At 40.1% G+C, this 18,764-nt stretch overlaps 1 protein-coding gene across 1 annotated transcript in view; it reads right to left on the bottom strand.

The window, feature by feature from the left end:
- ADGRL4 (adhesion G protein-coupled receptor L4) overlaps positions 1–11,173 on the bottom strand; it is a 211,668-nt gene extending 200,495 nt beyond the window's left edge. Inside the window, exons 1-3 of the mRNA XM_030206932.1 lie at positions 11,125–11,173; positions 10,865–11,033; positions 9,274–9,423 (exon numbers count right to left, since the gene is read on the bottom strand). Coding sequence (XP_030062792.1) covers positions 9,274–9,423; positions 10,865–10,886 — 172 coding nt within the window. The 5' untranslated portion in view covers positions 10,887–11,033; positions 11,125–11,173. The remainder of the gene's footprint in view (positions 1–9,273; positions 9,424–10,864; positions 11,034–11,124) is intronic.
- Between the last annotated feature and the right edge of the window lie 7,591 nt (positions 11,174–18,764).

Here is an 18,764-nt window from a genome sequence, read left to right on the forward strand (position 1 = left end):
TTCCTTCCTGATGTCTTCAGAATTCATTTGCACTACTTTGACTTGGAGCTTATGATGACATGAAATGAAATGAGAGAACATTAATTCTTCTTATTTTTGCTTGTTGAATATTTTTTAATGGGTTAGCTGAACCATATTACTAAATATCCCACCAGTATCTGGTATGCCATCAATTCAGTTATCGGGCTGTAAAGTCAATGCCCAGAATTCTAGCCACTGGAAGTAGCAGTAAATGATACAACTGACTTTTCTATTATCTAATTAAAAAATTGCTTGGAACCAAGGAGTAATATTATTTTCAGAAAATATAGAGGATGCAATTAAATATAGTAATTGTATCTCCCATTTTTCAGATTCTATGTGAAAAATGGACAAGTTGCACATAGAGAGATGACGTATGAAGTTTATTTTGAACTGCACATGAGTCTTCAGAAATCCCTTGCATTTGCTGCAGAAGAAAGAAGGGTGCAAGATCTAGAGTAATCCTTCCCTTACTATAGGAGAGAAACATTTGCATTGACCTGCAAAAATCTAGATGAGTGCATGAGCCTGGGGAATGCTTCCCTTTTACTGTAGGAGGTTTAAGGAGGTTATGGGCTTGAATGCCATACCTCTAAGAGATGAGGAAAGATTCCCTATTTCTATGAATGATTTTTTACTCCCTCTAGCAAGAGAGGGCAGTGAGTGGGTCCATGAAATATCTCCTTCTTCAGTCTTGGTAGAGGAATGTTTATAGATCTAGAGTGGAAACACGGATATCCTCTATTTTTCCAAGTTCTAAAAAGGACACCTATTGAAAATATCTTTGAAGTTGTATTGCACAAGCAGAATTCTCTTTACTCAAACTGTTCATTTCTTTGGCCCATTGTCTTTATGTTTGTGAACAAAAATGCATTATATGTTTGCATTTCGAGAGGGACAGCAAGAAAGAACTTGTGAACTTCAGTTATTGTGAATAACATTTAAAGGGTTACTATAGAAGCCCTGTTCATGATTTATATAAACACATGTAATTGGATCATTATTTTAGTAGTGCAGAGCAAACTGCAGTTGTAAAATATTTTGGTTGTTAGTTTTGGTTACAAGGTAGGGTGGGTTATGATAGGAGTAATGGCCTTTATTTTGAAGTGTTTAACATATCAGTTAGTGACAACATGGTTAATTGATCAGAATGTAGTGGCCTTACAGGGGTAAAACAAAATACCAGTTTGTTAGAGGAGATCTGATAAAATTTATAAAAATAATTCAAGTGAACCGGGAAGCAATTGTAGTACCCAGAATCATCGAGGAAGACTAAATAATAATTGGAGGCCTAAAGGCAGATATTCATTTAAACTGTATCTGTCTAGGGTAACCTGTGGCGACCCAATCACAAATTCGTATGTTACAATCCTTGTTGGATATGTTAATGCATGATCAGTTGCTAATAAGGTGAACTTAATTAAGGACTGGACTGAGGAAGAACAACTGGGGTTTGCATGTATTGTAAAGACATGGTTACACTCTAAAGATGACCCATTAATTAAGGAATTATACCCACATGGATACAAAATATCATATCTCTTCAGGGCAAAGAAAAAAGGGGGAGATATCGCTATTATTTACAATTTTTTTTTTCAATTTTGAAATAACATCAGAATTTATATCCCCTACGCGAGAGATATTTTTATGCAGATTTCAAGATGATACAGTATGAAGCTCACTTTCAATGCATGTAGACTTACAAAGTTCCATAGTTTACTATGAGGCTCATTTTTGAAAGAGAAAAACATCCAAAAAGTGTCATAAAGCAGCATTCGGATGAATTTCTTCTCAAAACTTCTAAATCTGTATTTTTGAAACCTGTTTTGAAGATGTTTATCTATGCAATTCGTCTGCAGTGCGTCCAAATCACAAGGAGGCATGTTGGGGGCGGGATTAGGGTGTACCTAACACTTGGACATTTTACAGTCATAATGGAACAAAACAAAACATCTAGGGATGAAACTTCGTTATAGTCTAGTCTTGTTTTTAGAATGAATAAGGCACAAAAAGGTGCCCTAAATGACTAGATGACCAGTGGAGGGAATCAGGGATGACCCCATTGCTCCCCCAGTGGTCACTCACCCCTCCTACCCACTAAAGACGTAAATAAAATTAGTATTTCCAGCCTCTATGACAGCTTCAGATGTTATAGTCAGGCCTATTAGAACAGCAAGCAGGTCCCTGGAGTAGTCTAGTGGTCGGTGAGGACGACCCAGGCCCATATCGCCCCCTACCTGTTACACTTGTGGTGGAAAGTTTGAGCCCTCCATGACTCACCAAAACCCTACTGTACACACATATGGGTGACCCCTTCACTCATAAGGGGTAAGGTATAATTCTTTAGATATTAAAAAGCTTTATGGTTTAATAAATAACTTATCAAACACATAAGAGATGCTGACTGCAAATGATTCTTCCCCTTCTGTGGATGAATTATCCCATTATTTTGGAGATAAAGTAGTTAAGATTATGAAAGCTTTGCCAAATATATCTGGTGAGATAGAAGATTTTGCAGATAATTTACCTAGAACAGATGATAGAATATCAGTTGATACCAGTGGCGTTCCTACCCTCGACGGCACCCGGGGCAGATCGCCAGTGCGCCCCCCCCCCCCCGCGAAATGACACCCCCCCGGATGCACGGCACTGAGGGGGGGTGCCGCAGCGCATGCCTGTCTGCTCCCAGCTCGCTACGCTTGCTAAATTCTCTCGTTCGCTGCAGCTCCCTCCCTCTGCCCCGGAACAGGAACCTGTTCCAGGGCAGAAGGAGGGAGCTGCAGCGAACGAGAGAATTTAGCGAGCGTAGCGAACTGGGAGCAGACAGGCGCACGCTGCGGCACTCCCCAGTGGCGTGCACCTGGGACGGACCGCCCCCACCGCCCCCCCCCCTTGGTACGCCACTGGTTGATAGGTCCTGGTTTTCTTATGTTATCATCTAGTTCCATGGTTTTGTCTTATTTACAGAAATATTCTTCTGCTTCTTGCATACTAGACGACTGACCTATCTATCTTATGAAAAAGGCTCCATTAAAATTTATAGAGTTTATAACACAGTAAATGATTGACATGCTTTTGCTTGAGTTATTTCCTAGAGAGAAGGGAGGTATTTTGCTCACTCCCATACTAAAGAATCTAACTGCTAGAAAGAATGAAGTGTCTAATAGACCAGTGGTTTCGATACCCTTGCTGGTTAAGGTAATGAAGGGTGTTGTGGTGCACCAACTTATGGAATTTCTACTTAAGTATTCTATTCGCCATGATTCACAGTCAGGGTTTAGACCAAAAAATAGTACAGAGACAGTTCTTGCTTCACTTATATCTGAGCTTAGGAAGAAGGATAGTATTGGTAAGGAGGTTATTGAGCTACAATTTGATATATCAAGCGTATTTGACATATTAGATTTAACAGTATTTTGTGATCAACTAAGTGGGACTGTCTATAGTTAGTTCCAAGAATTTTTGCAGTGTAGATCTTATTGAGTAAAAATGTCTGGTTCTCTTTCCTCAGTTTGGATTCCAAAATGTGGTGTGCCTCAGGGCTCACCAATTTTGCAATTTTATTTAACATCTTAATGGCTCTTTTGGGAAGGAGACTTCGCGAGCTGAGATTAAACCCATTTATATATGCTGATGACATTATGATTCTTATACCTTTCAACAATGACATCCAAGAAATCCTGGTGGATATAAGAGAAGGCTAGACATTTTGGAAATATGGCCTTTTGGTTAAAACTTAATAGGGAAAAAACAAAATTCCTGGGTGTGAGTAGCCCCTTTGGTTCTAAACTAATTGACATATTCACAATCGATAATATTACCTATGTAATAGAGACTATTTTAAAAATACTTGAGTTAGTGATTGATAATCATTTGTCATTTGAACATCAAGCTGTGGCTTCTACTACTACGATTTTTAGAATACTGTAGAAATGAAGGATTAGAGCTTATTTTTCTATCAATACTTTTTATTTATTGATTCAGAATCTGATTCTAAGTAGTATTGTTTATTTAGGGTTTAAACAGGGTATTTTAAGAAATCTCCAGTCAGCTCAAAATACTGTGGCAAAGTTGATCTACAGGGTGTCAAAATATGCCAGTACAGGCATGATCTGTATTTAAGTTATGTACCGTAGTCCATCAAATTTTGGGTCCCTTTACTAAACTGTGCTAGTGATTCACACGTGGCAAATGCAGTGAAGCCCATTATAAAGAATACCTCATTTAGCTTGTGTACCAACTTTCATGTAGGGATGGGCAGTCATTAACAAATGTTGGCAAATGAAAATGGCCAGGAAAAACATGACATGAGCTTTTCAATGCCTGAAGCTGTCTTTCACTATTCCACTCGCTAGCATGTAATAGACTGATTAGAAGTTTTGGCCACATCAGTTGCCCTCCCTTCAATCCAGGCTCCACATGATCCAGGGGCCCCTTCCCAGCCCCTCGCCATACTCCATAGGCCCTCAGACCTACCTCATTATCCCTGGTGGTCTACTGGGGTCCATTGGTGCAGGAGTGGGGCACTCCTGCCCTTGGCTGTGCAGAATCCAATATAGCAGCCACACCTCTCACCATAGTCTTGTGGTACCACTAGGCGTAATTTCTTTAACCTGTTCTGGGTGTTAGTAGGGAGGACAGACTAACAAATTGATTAAATAAATAAATGCTACCGTGAGACTATGATGAGAGGTCACTGCTGCCATGGGTTCTACCCTAATGGATCTCACCAGACCACGAGGGATGATAAGGTAGGCGCAGAGGTGCCTAAAGAGGGATGGGGGCCACAAGGAGGAAACTGTGCTTTGGGAGGAGCCTCAGAGAAGGTCTCTGAAAATTTTGTTTCATTCCATCTTCCATGACAGATAAGGGGAGGGGGTTCCTGAACAAAAAAACTTACATTTCTGGAAATAACATTGGTATTGATACAAAATGAAAATTTTTGGGCTGTTCATCCTTACTTTCATACATGCAAAATGTTCATCATAGTGATTGTTTAATCGATTATAGAAAGGAGTAGATACATTTAACTTTTCGGGGTTTAGGTGCAGTTGAAAACCTTAAATTTCACCTTTTTGGAGCTTCTCTTCTTAATTGGCACCACCTCCACTACATCTATGTATATTTTTCTGAAATGGAGCCCCTATATATATATATATATATATATATATATATATAAGCCAGGACTTACACATGAAGTTTTGAAAATTGGCACTTCCGCATTTAATCATTAAACAGAACCCTATATGTAGAAGATGAAGAGAAATGCAGCTCTTTTTCCTCTCCCTCCATACATGCCCACAAATACACGGATTTTACAGACAACTTTATATGTCTTTTACAAAAAGCTTGATCCTTTTGTAAAATACTAGACTGTGATGTTCCAATTCCTCCCTTTATATTCTATGTCATGGAGCTTTAAACATAGGTGAAATAGAGGGGCATAATCAAACGCAGACGCCCATCTCCATGGGTGACTATCTCCGAGGACGGGTCCGCAAAGGGGCGGGACAGACCGTATTTTCGAAAAGATGGGCGTCCATCTTTTGTTTTGATAATACGGTTTGTGCCAGGCAAATGCACTGGATTTGGGCGGATTTGAGCTGGGGCGGTATCGGTTTCCAGCGATAATGGAAACCAAAGCCGCCCAGCTCAAAAACGAACAACTCCAAGGCATTTGGTCGTGGGAGGGGCCAGGATTCGTAGTGCACTGGTCCCCATCACATGCCAGGACACCAACCGGGCATCCTAGGGGGCACTTGTAAAAAGTAAAAAAAAAATTAAAATACCTCCCAAGTCCATAGCGCCCACTGCCCACAACTCTACACCATTACCATAGCACTTATGGATGAAGGGGGGCACCTAGATGTGGGTATAGTGGGTTTTGGGGGTGGTTTGGAGCCCTCCCATTTACCACCACAAGTGTAACAGGTAGGTGGGGGATGGGCCTGGGTCCACCTGCCTGAAGTCCACTGCACCCACTAACAACTGCTCCAGGGACCTGCATACTGCTGTAATGGAACTGGGTATGACATTTGAGGCTGGCATACAGCCTGGCAAAAAAAGTTTTTAAAGTTCTTTTTTTTTGGTGGGAGGGGGTTAGTGACCACTGGGGGAGTCAGGGGAGGTCATCCCTGATTCCCTGCGGTGGTCATCTGGGCAGTTGGGGTACTTTTTGGGGACTTGTTCATGAAAAAAAAGGGTCCCAAAAAAGCGGCCCAAATTCTCGCTACTGCCGCCCTTCTTTTTTCCATTATCGGCCATTCCCTTTCTCTTACCCTCTATTCCTTAGTCTCTGTTATCTACTTACAGGCTTTTCTCATCCCCTCTCTAACAATTCCATTGCCCCCTCTGTCATTTTCCTTTCCCAGTCTGCTATCCAGCTCATTTTTGAAAGAGAAGGGCGCCCATCTTTAGACACAAATCGGGAGATGGGCGCCCTTCTCTCAGGGGCGCCAGAATTGGCATAATCGAAAGCCGATTTTGGGCGTCCTCAACTGCTTTCCATCGCCAGGACGGCCGAAGTTCCCGGGGGCATGTCGGAAGGGTAGTGAAGGCGGGACAGTGGCGTGCCGGGGTGTGGTTAAGAGATGGGCGCCCTCGGACGATAATGGAAAAAAGAAGGGCGTCCATGTGAGAATTTCGTCCACTTTATTTGGTCCCTTTTTTTTCAGGTCCAAGTCCCAAAAAAGTGCCCGAACTGACCAGATGACCACTACAGGGAATCGTGGATCACCTCCCCTGACTCCCCCAGAAGTCACTAAACCCCTCCCACCCTCAAAATAACAACTTTCAAAACTTTTTTTTGCCAGCCTCTTTGCCAGCCTCAACTGTCATACTCAGGTCCATGACAGCAGTATACAGGTCCCTGGAGCAGTTTTAGTGGGTGCAGTGGACTTCAGGCAGGTGGACCCAGGCCCATCTCCCCTCTACCATTTCCACTTGTGGTGGAAAATGGGAGCCCTCCAAAACCCACCCAAAACCCACTATACCCACATGTAGGTGCCCCCTTCACCCCTTAGGGCTATGGTAGTGGTGTATAGTTGTGGGGAGTGGGTTTTGGGGGGCTCAGTACCCAAGGTAAGGGAGCTATGTACCTGGGAGCCATTTGCGAACTCCACTGTAGTGTCCCCTAGGGTGCCCAGTTGGTGTCCTGGCATGTGAGGGGGACCAGTGCACTACAAATCCTGGCCCTCCCATGACCAAATGCCTTGGAGTTATTCATTTTTGAGATGGGTGCCATTGGTTTCCATTATGGGGGAAAACTGAGGGCGCCCATCTCTAAATCCGGCAATCTCAGCATTTAGGTCGAGATTTGGGTGCCCCCAACCATATCATCGAAACGAAAGTTGGACGCCCATCTCGTTTTGAAAATATGGTTGGCCCCGCCCCGTCTCGGCACCGTCCTTAGAGATGGGCGTCCCCAATCGAAAATGCCCCTCCACATCTCCTCTGTCTTTCACCCTCTTCTCAGTCCCCCCATTTTCATTCTCTGTACTTACTCTCTCAGCCCTCATTTACCCTCCACTGTTTTTCATCCCCTCACCAGTCCCTGCTCCATCCCTGTCTTTCTTTCCTTATTTTGCTCCAGACCATTCTGTCTTTTACCTTCTATTCCATCTCCTATTGCCTCTCTGTGTACAAGGAAATATATAATATTCACATAATTTCAGTACAATGTAACATAAAAATGTTTACTGTAGCAACATTATGTCATTAGCACAAAGGTATATGTTATAATCACCTTCCACCTAAGTCCAAATTTCCTTCAAGTGAATACCATAAAAAGAAACATGTGGAAGGGCATTTTCGATATAATGTCTAAATCCAACTTTGGATGTTTTGCAGAAAACATCCAAATATCTATTAGCGAACAAGACCATTTTCAAAAGAGAAAATGTTTTGAAAATGGCCATTTACTAGACATTGTTGTGTTCAGTGTGTCTATGTTTTTGGACCATTTTTGAAAACAAAAAAAGTCCAAGTGAAAAACACACAAAATCAGATCATTGAGATATAGGAAGAGCCAGCATTCTTAGCAAACTGGCCACACAAACATCCCAGCAGAGCAGTGGGGTGCCCTAGAGGACACTGCAGTGGACTTCACATAAAAAGTCCCAGGTACACATCTCACCATTACCCCCTTATATTGTATTTTAAGCCCTCAAAACCCACCAAAATCCTACTGTACCCAACTGTACACCACCACAATAGGTCTTATGTCTGCAGGTGTCACCTATATGTGGGTACAGTGTGTTTTTGGTGGGTTTCGAAGGGCTCACACTTTCCACCACAAGCATAACAGATAGAGAGGGATATGGTCCTGGGTCCCTTTCTCTGCAGTGCACTGCATTAACCACTAGGCTACTCCAGGGACCTGCTTGCTGCTCTAATTGGACTGACCATCTGATGCTATCAATATTGTCTTTCACATCTTTGGGGGGTGGGGGGGTCAGTGACCCCTGGGGGGAGTAAAGAGGGTTATGCCTTAACCCTCCAGTGGTCATTTGGTTATTTAGGATGCCTATTTCTGACTTAGTTTTGATAAAAACAAGTCTAGGTCAAAATGACTAAATTGTAGCCCTGGAAATTTTTGTTTTGTTCCATTATGGCAGAAAAACATCCCATGTTTTGGGAATGCCCAAATTCCTCCCACAACACACCCTTTTTAGATGTGTTTCTGTTTCGAAAATGAGCCCCATAGTATATATAAGAATTGAAAAATATAGTAAAAAAATAATCTATTTGCAATAGGCTTTCTCTATTAATACCAACGTTTTTGAAAACTGACCACCTTGTAGCATTATCTAATTAAAAAGAATATCACTGAGCAACTGTGCTGACAATATAACAAAGGAAAACCTTTGGTAGCATCAGAATCCCGAGACAGTAGCAGTCTTTCACAGTACTAAATGACTGGCTATATTCTAAATTTCATATCTGATTGATTAAACTTTCAAATGCATTATGGCTTTCTTCTTTGGAAGTTTAAGCCAGAAAATACTTCTGCATTTCCCCTCACAAATCTTTATGTCCTCAGTTAATTACCTAAGACGTTTTAAGAATTACATGATTGATATTAAACTACTGTATGGAATTTGCCAAAAATGCTAACAATTAGAGCAACAATAGAAATCGATTTTAGCGATATAACAATGCATATTTGATTAGCAACAGTGATAGGAAGTTCCTTTTGACCACTTGTAAAAATTTTATGAATATTAAATATGCAGTAAAATGTATATACTGTACCATCACAAAATGTTATGCCATCTCCAGTGTATCCTATCATACAAAAACAACCTTGGGTTCCATCCCGAATCTCGCATTTAGCATATTCATGGCAAGTTCTTAAACACTGTGAAGATGTATAGCAGTGGTCCAAAGGTATGGACAAACACACTAATGAAAAAAAGGAAAAAGAAAATAATGGTAAGATGGTCAATGAAAATGATTTGAACATGAAATGATGTGAGCATTAGACGTCTCCTCGTTTTCAAAGAGCACTGTAACCTTTTGCTATTGCAATCTGAAAACTAATAATGCTCATCAATAAAGGACTGATCCACTTTGCCTTTCTTTAATTTAATGCAATTTAACCTAGGAATTAAGAGGTGTTAAGTCAATTTTGTGCATTAAAATGTTTTAAAATACATTAAAATAATTTTATTAAAATGAATGTGTGCAACTAACTGAAAAAAGTCCAAAAATTCTGAAAAAACTGAACAAACCAGAAACACATTTAAAATGTTTGCCCTTTTCACATTCTCAGTCAACAAATTACTGAATTATATATTTGAAAGAGAGAATTTCAGGATTCAAAACAAAGCTCTAGTTTGTGAGCACTGACTTGAAAACACAAGCAATAATGATAAACAGAAAAGTTAGGTCTCCTTTTTACAAAAGTGTGCTTACGGGTTTAGCACACGCTAATGATTATTGTGTGTTAAATGCTAAGAAGCCTATTTTATTCCTATGGGCTTCTTAGCATTTAGCTCATACTAATCATTAGCGCACGGTAAATCCCTTAGCACACCTTGGTAAAAGGAGCCCTTAGTATTGTTTGTAAAAGAAACAAAAATCCAGCTTTTATATTATAGAACAGTAAAGGATAAATTAGACATGATACAATTAATTTGCCAGATTGATTTTTGGTGCTCCATGATTTTAACATTTCCCTTTCTTTTGCAATAAATGAGATTGTAACATATTTTTTGTACTACATATCTTTTGTTTTATTTGTGAAAACATTTTAAAACTCCATTCAATAGCAATAATAAAATTTATTGCTACAGAACAGAGTTTAAAATGTTTTCACAAATAAGAGATAAAAAAGTAAAACATTTTTCCAACGTAAATCCTTTTGCATTTAAAAGCTGTTTTGTAATTTTTTTGTATAGTCTAAACATGCTCAAGATGGATTTTCATTGTTATTGAAACATATTGAGCCCTTAAGTATTTATGTCAAAATTTTATAGACCCAGATGTTGCCCCCATTTTGTTTTTGTGGAATAATTAGTTTCCAATTAAGATTCATTTGCTTTAAAGCAGGACCCACAATAAACAAGATGAAAATTTACAAATAGTTTCTAATATCATTGTATTATATTATCTTGTTTTTTTTTTTTTTAAATCTAACAGACTAATCCTCACTGTATTTCTTATTTTGTATAATTGAAGAGAAAATGTCAAAATCAATCTCATTTTGTAATGAGAGCGTATAAACTCACATTGAACAGTATGAAAAGTATTCTTTGTGAATCTTTTAAAAATCTAGTTCAGATTAATTATTTGTTTTTTTTCATCATCATGTTTAAAGGTTATAAAATAGAGAATAACTTACCTAATAAAAATAATAGTTTCATTGGAAGAATCTGGTTAGTGCTTAGCCCAAAACTCTCAATCCCGGTGCTTGTACAGAACTGGTGGACTCAGTGACGCACTTCATTTCCTTTGGAAGTTTTCCTGTTTCTGTGTGAGCTTGAAGCTTCCATTTCCTATCCTTTCATTATCTACAACAAAAAAGAAGTCAGCTTTAAAACACCATATACTTCATTTTCAGAAGACATTCTTGCAGTCTGTGTTTATGGCTGAATACTAAACCTTCTGTGCTTTCAGCTAGCTTTCAAATACTGGAACCAAAGGATTGATGGTGTCGGAATGTGTAAAAGTGAAATATGTACCTAACATGGGCACTATCAGTACCTCACAAAAAATCATACTAGCTTCCCCCCCCCCCCCTAAAAAAAAGAACACCATAACTATCATACTCAAATTTTTGACACAACATTGGCAGCAGCTCTATTCATCATTTAAACAATACAAATTAAGAATAGATATTCCTAATCACTTTCCTACTACTTTCCCAGCACAGCCTTTTCCCCACTTACCATACTTTTTCTTGAAACAGCTAGTGGTGGCCTAACTGTCATGAACAATAAGTATAAACCCTTTACATCTATTCTGCTCGCTTACCTGCAAGACTCGTGATGATGCCAAGCCTTGCCTCTACTTGTGGCAGAGTCGCACGTGAGGTGCAATTTCTATTACCCCATTTAATTCCTGGTTCATAACATCCACTCCTTTATCCTGCCAGCTATGATCACTCACCTTTTCCCATGACACACACTGCTGTCACCACTAGGGGTCAGCCTAGTGAGGGTTCCCAGGTCCAGCCCTCTTTAGCAGAGCTTGGCATTTGGGTGGTAGCACAATTTGGGACTAGTGTGGCCCTAATAAAGCTGCTTTGCCTACATGTACATAAGCGGCCAATCCAAGCTTCAAGAACCCGGCAACCCCCCTCCCCCCCCAAAAAACAAACAAAAACCTTTTTTTAAATAATGTTCAATGGACTTTCCCCTCAGGAATCTGTCCAAACCCCCTTTAAATTCCGTAAGGCCAGCTGCTGTCACTACATTCTCCAGCAACGAGTTCCAGAGTCTAACTACATGCTGAGTAAAGAAACATTTTCTCCTATTTGTTTTATTTTGTTACATTTGTACCCTGCACTTTCCCACTCATGGCAGGCTCAATGCAGCTTACATATTGTATACAGGTACTTATTTATACCTGGGGAAATGGAGAGTTAAGTGACTTGCCCAGAGTCACAAGGAGCTGCCTGTACCTGAAGTGGGAATTGAACTCAGTTCCTTAGAACCAAAGTCCACCACCCTAACCACTAGGCCACTCTTCTACCATAGTCTAGCTTCATCTTGTGTCCCCTGGTTTTGTTGTTGTTTGAAAGTGTAAACAAATGCTTCACATCTGTCTGCTCTAATCTACTCATTATCTTTTAGACTTCTATCATATCACCCCTCAGCCGCCTTTTCTCCAAGCTGAAGAGCCCTAACCTTCTCAGCCTTTCCTCATAGGGAAGTCGTTCCATTCCCTTTATCATTTTCGTCGCCCTTCTCTGCACCTTTTCTAATTCCTTTTTATCTTTTTTTTGAGATGCGGCGACCAGAATTGGACACAATACTCGAGGTGCGGTTGCACCATGGAGTGATACAATGGCATTATAACATCCTCCTGTTTGTTTTCCATCCCTTTCCTAATAATACTCAACGTTCTGTGCGCATTCTTAGCCGCCGCAGCACACTGAACAGAAGTTTTTAACAGATCCCTGTTTAGGTCCGTAACTCCTAACGCGGAACCTTGCATGACATAGCTGTAATTCGGGTTCCTCTTACCCATACGCATCACTTTGCACTTGTCAACATTGAACTTCATCTGCCACTTGCACGCCCAATTCCCCAGTCTCGCTAGGTCCTCCTGTAATCTTTCACACTCCTCCTGCGACTTGACGACCCTGAATAATTTTGTGTCGTCTGCAAATTTAATTACCTCACTAGTTACTCCCATCTCTAGGCATGGCATTCTTCCCGCTAGTAGCAGACCTTCCCCCTTCTCTGCCTAAGCTTCCATACACATGTAAGGAACTATTTAATCAATTTTAATGATTACTACAGACTTCCCCCTTTTTGATTAGGAGGATATTTACAATATATAAAGTTTAATTCTTATTTCCCTATCAGTGAACCTTAGAACATTATCCACAGGTTCCAGGCCCTATCCCCTAGCACTCATTCCTCTGGGTTTTCAGTAATAAAGAGAAAACAAACCTTACTAAGGACAAAACCACTTTGGCTTTTCAGTAACACAGGCATAAAACCCCAATCAAGGAAAATATGCCATTTCTTCTCCCTGTTCTGGTTCAAGCCTTTCCAATAACCTCAGGGTCTTCCTTCTTCCAGACTACATTTCCCAGGTACAAACCCCACACATCTTAAAGGACTACCAAAGACCACATCCTACTGGTTTTCTTGTTACCCTGACTATTAGCAGAATTATATAGGGTCGCTTACCCTTTTTAGCTTCCTTTGCCATCTCCATGCCCCTCATCCACCTTCACAGGGATAGCTTTACCTTTTGCCCTCATCCCACTGTGCAAACAGAGCAGCACTAAACCACCTTCTTCCAGTCCTCTACTGATTGTACCTTATCTTTCCAGCTATCTTTATCTCATGCTTCTGAGCACCTTTCTGGGAACAGATTTACACCAAGCCCTTCTCTCTTCATGCAGACAGAGCACCTCTTAAAAGAACAGCTTAGTTCCTAGACTTTGCCTGATTGTCTGGGGCAACACCTGACTCTCCAGGGCTAGCTTCTCCCCGTCTCTCATTTTAATTGGAGTTGGCTTCACAGACCCTGGGACTCCCCTTTCTATGCAAGCAGAGCCTGCTAATATGTTGCTTGCCTGGTGCACCCAGAGAGCCATACCCTCCATTTATTTATTTATTATTACATTTATAGCCCACATTTTCCCACTGATCGCAGGCTCAAAGTGGCTTAATTGGTTCACCTGCAGTGAACAGCTCCTACTGCTACAGCTCCCAGGCTGCCTGTCTGCCTCTCCCATGTTGTCTGTTAGGCAGTTAAGAAATGTTTGGTTCAATTGAAGGGAACGATTCTTGTTACTAAATCCCCACAATTCTCCTCTGTGTTCCCCAAGCTATGTGTCTGGCTAGATACCTGGAATTTGCTTCCTGCCTGTTCCTCCTCCCAGGACCTTTGCCTATTCCAGCTCCCAGGTTTTCCAGGACCCTGCCAGCCTGCCTACTCAGGTAAGGACAGTGGTCTACCCCTTCCCTTCTTTACTGGGAAATAGGAGAAACTATAGTGATTTTCCTGCCTGCCTTTTCCTTCCTTGATTCCTCAGGCTGTTACTAGCCCAGCCTGTCACACTGCACCCCGCTATAATAGCACCCCAGAACAATCACCACCTCAAAGCAATATAACTACCCACTCAACCAAAAAGAAAAAAAAAACATCCTGCACATACCTCAGGGAAGGAAAGGGAGGGAATATTCTCCACAAAACCTTACCCACACCTCACCCTTCCCACCACATTACCCATCCAAATAATGCCTCAGCCTCCCAAACACAGTTATAGTAATCCTCCTGCTCAGTTCTGCTTTCCCATCACTGTCTTCTTCCTAATATCACTTCTGCGAACTTCTTCTGGCAACCCACACATTGCCATCTCTTCTGTTCCCCCTTCCTCACTACCCCGTCACAGAAATGAGCTTTGCTGTGTTTATACATAGAAAGACCAAAATGAGGAGATGGCTTAGTCATTCTTTTCACCTCCCATTTTAACATTCAGTCAACACCAATAAATTCTCTGACTATTAGAATGCTTAACTTTTACCGTAGCCTACAAAACCATATTAGACTTCTTATAGTTAAACGAACCTCTCTTAAACTCAGCCAACATATTTCAACATCTCTACTCCTTAATTCTAGAACACTGCATTCACTCATCTAATCCCATCATTCTAGGGGACTTTAACATCCAATTAGATGGTCCCACTACTGCTTTTAGTAGGGACTTTTCTATTATAACCAATGATCTTCATTTGACCTATTACTATTACTGAACCTATTCCTGAACCCACATACATAGCTGGTCACAAACAAACTGGAGAAAATATTTACATAAGAACATAAGAATAGCCATACTGGGTCAGACCAATGAATCATATAGCCCAGTATCCTGCTTCCAACAGTGGCCAATCCAGGTCACAAGTACCTGGCAGAAACCCAAATAGTAGCAAAATTCCATGTTACCAATCCAAGGACAAGCAGTGGCTTCCCACATGTCTATCTCAAAAGCAGACTATGGACTTTTTCTCCAGGAGCTTGTCCAAACCTTTTTTAAACCAAATGGAAGGAAGAACACTTCTATGACAGCATGGTCATTTATTCACCACAAACTGCAAGATTTCCTAGAGAAATAAGAACATTACCCATAACAAACTGGCTTCTTCCCGCATCATTACATAGAGACTACATTGATAGGCATAACTATCATTATATCGTACCATTTAGATCAATTAAATCAGTAAGTATTCTTTCAATTGAGCTGAGAGCATTTGTTCTAGTGTATCACACCTTCCTTCTAGCGACACTTAGTAACATAGGCATGTCAGGAACTGTTTAGAGTGGTTTTGATGCTCAGATTTGTGGAGTAACAGTTGGGGAAAGAGGATAACCTTACAGATACTTTGTTGCAATATGTTTTCTTAATTTTAGTATAGATGTTTTTAACTTTAATGAATGTTGTTTGTGCAAGTATTATGGGCAAATTATTTTTATGTATGTTTCATTGTAACCCTCTAAGCATTTTACATTGAGTGGATATAAATCTGGAAAATAAATAAATAAATACATATGATTTCCACACTGAAAATAGTAGGCAATATACTGGATGATACATTTGACTTTCATGCACAAATCTCATCCATAATTCAGTGCTGCTTCCATAACCTGCAGCAAATTTGATCCATAAGACATCTCTTTCACAAACCTGCTTTTGAAACACTGGTTCATGCCTTAGTCATCAGCAACCTAGATTATTGCAATGCACTGTACTAAGGCATCAAAGCCACAGATATTCAGCATCTTCAATTAATTTACAAACATTGCTATTAAACTCAAAAGGGCCAGAAAGTACGATCATGTAATGCAACGTCTTTGACAAGCTCACTGGCTACCACTCTCTAAGCGTATATCATATAAAAGAGTATTACTGGTCTTTAAGACCCAGCAATCTAATCTTCCACACTTTCTATCATGTATATTAGTCCCCTACTCTCTTGGTTGTGCTCTTAGATCAGACTTAATATGATCACAGTGTGTGGATGGAGGGCCTGAAAGGCACTTCTCTATCTCCATCTATAAACTTTTCTATGACTATCCTATACTAATGGAACTCCTTTCACCTATTCCTTATTTTGGAAATGTACAGTACACATATAATTGCTCTTCTTAACTGCAGAGACCACAATCTTTCTTTAGTTTCAGTTTTGAGGGGGCAAGAAATAATAGGGGAGTAAAGAAGATACCTTCCTAAATCCCTCCTGTTAAGGGCTGGCCATGTTGGCGGAGGTTCGCCCCTGGTGAAAAATCGCTGCCAAGTTAAGTGCTAGAATATGTGCATTTCTTTTTCATTTCAAATTCCATTATGGATTGTATAGCATGAATGCTAAAGTTATAATGAGCATGAACGCTAAAGATATAATTAAGATGATAAAAAATTCTTTAAAAAACAATTAATAAAATATATGAGCGAGTCTGTGACGATTTGCGCCACACCATTATCGTAAAGGGACTTAGTTCCCATGTGGTGTGCGCTGCAGGATACTCTGATGATCTCCTTTAGTAACATCCATATAAATATGATTGATATTGTAGTTTTGGATATTGTAAATGTTGATTGTGGACAAGGTATTTTTCAACAAAGAATATTCCATTGATGAGTGTTTTGGACATTAAAATTTAAATAATTGTTAGCAGCTAATTTTTGGTGCTGATTGGCTCATTAATCAAGTTGCATGTAGAAATCAGCTATGAGTGCTGAATTGCGATGCAGCTTTAATCACCATCCCTCTAATTCTATAAAAGTCACCAAAAATGGCATGCTGCCAATTTTCGTGCACAATTTAATTGAATAACGAGCTAATTAGTGCCAATAATTGGCTTTTTAACAATGCACTATTTACATGCATAAATTTAGTTGCGGGATTTGCACCTAAATTTTACTTGTAGTCAGAAAAAGGGGGCACGGGAATGGGAGGGGCATGGGCAGAACTGGGATGTTCCTAGTTTTTACGTGCATTGTTATAGAATAAGAGGGGATAACCACCTAATTCAGGTGTGTACATTTGCATCACACTTTAGTTGATGCAAATAACCATGCCTAAAGTTAGGCACAACTCCCGGGAGTAAGTGCTAGTTTGTAAACTGCACCTAACTTTAAGCATGGCTTATAGAATAACGCTTTTTTTGGCGCCAATTTTTTTTTGTGCCATATATAGAATCCAGGGGGCACAGTCTCTTAAGTGCATGCAACATCTTTTGTTACATGCACTGAAATGAGATAATGTAGTGTGTGGGGGTCCATAATAACTTTTTTGTGTTGTGCCTTTTCCACACAAAATTCTTTCAGGACACGTCAGGGGGTCTTGAAGGCTTTTATTTTATTTTTTGTTTTCAGATCCGTACCTATTCATGGACCTTGGATAGGTATGTCCCAGAAAGTAGGCTCCTTTAGTCTTGGAATTATTGTGGATTTAACCTCAGCAGAACGTCTTCTTTCAATCTGATATTTGCTATTGGTTAAATCAGTGGTAGTATCTTTAAGTTCATGACATAGGACATTGTAGTTTATTTCTTTTTGGATCTTGTAGACGTGCAGGTACTCATACAAATCTTTCTTCATAGAAACTGATGTATTTAAAGTAAGAGGAAATTAAACTGAGATTCCACTGGGATTTCATTGTTTGGATATGAAAGAGCAAAAGTTCATGACTAAATTCAATAACTAAAATGTTTAACTCATCAGGCAAAGGTATATGAGAACTCATTGGCAAGGTTTTTACTTTTTATGTGCCGTATACTTGCCATTGCTTAGTTACTTAAGATGAAATAATTGGGGTCTTCAAAGATATGTTTAGCTCTTTGCTAGCGTTTTCAATTTAATAACATCCCAGTGTGGTTCTTCAAACTCCCCCCCCCCCTGTTTACTATATAAACACATGCCCTCCCGCGGGAGGTGGTGGAGATGAAAATAGTAACATAGTAGATGACGGCAGAAAAAGACCTGCACGGTCCATCCAGTCTGCCCAACAAGATAACTCATATTTGCTGCTTTTTGTGTATACCCTACTTTGATTTGTACCTGTGCTCTTCAGGGCACAGACCGTATAAGTCTGCCCCACACTATCCCCGCCTCCCAACCACCAGTCCTGCTTCCCACCACCGGCTCTGGCACAGACCGTATAAGTCTGCCCAGTCCTGTCCCCGCCTCCCAACCACCAGCCCCGGAATTCAAAAATGGGTGGGATAAACACACATATATACATGCATACATACATACACACACTTATAAACAAAGGATTTGAAATATTTGTAACAGGGTCTGCAGCAAGCAGGTGTTTTTGTACACTTCCTTAAGTTGGTGTATTGGTCAATTTGAAAGAAATCTTTTGGGCTGACCAATATACCAACCTAAGGAAGTGTATGAAAACACCTGTCTGCTGCAGACTGTTACAAATGTAGGTATTTCAAAACCTTTGTTTATAAATGGATATATATATACAAAACTTACTTTTTGAGTTGATCAACACAATTCTGTATATTTCTTCTCTGCAGTAATTTTCCTGAGTTTAAGATTCCATAAC

Source organism: Microcaecilia unicolor, chromosome 6 (genome assembly GCF_901765095.1).
Source record: "Microcaecilia unicolor chromosome 6, aMicUni1.1, whole genome shotgun sequence".
Classification (NCBI taxonomy): Eukaryota; Metazoa; Chordata; class Amphibia; order Gymnophiona; family Siphonopidae; genus Microcaecilia; species Microcaecilia unicolor.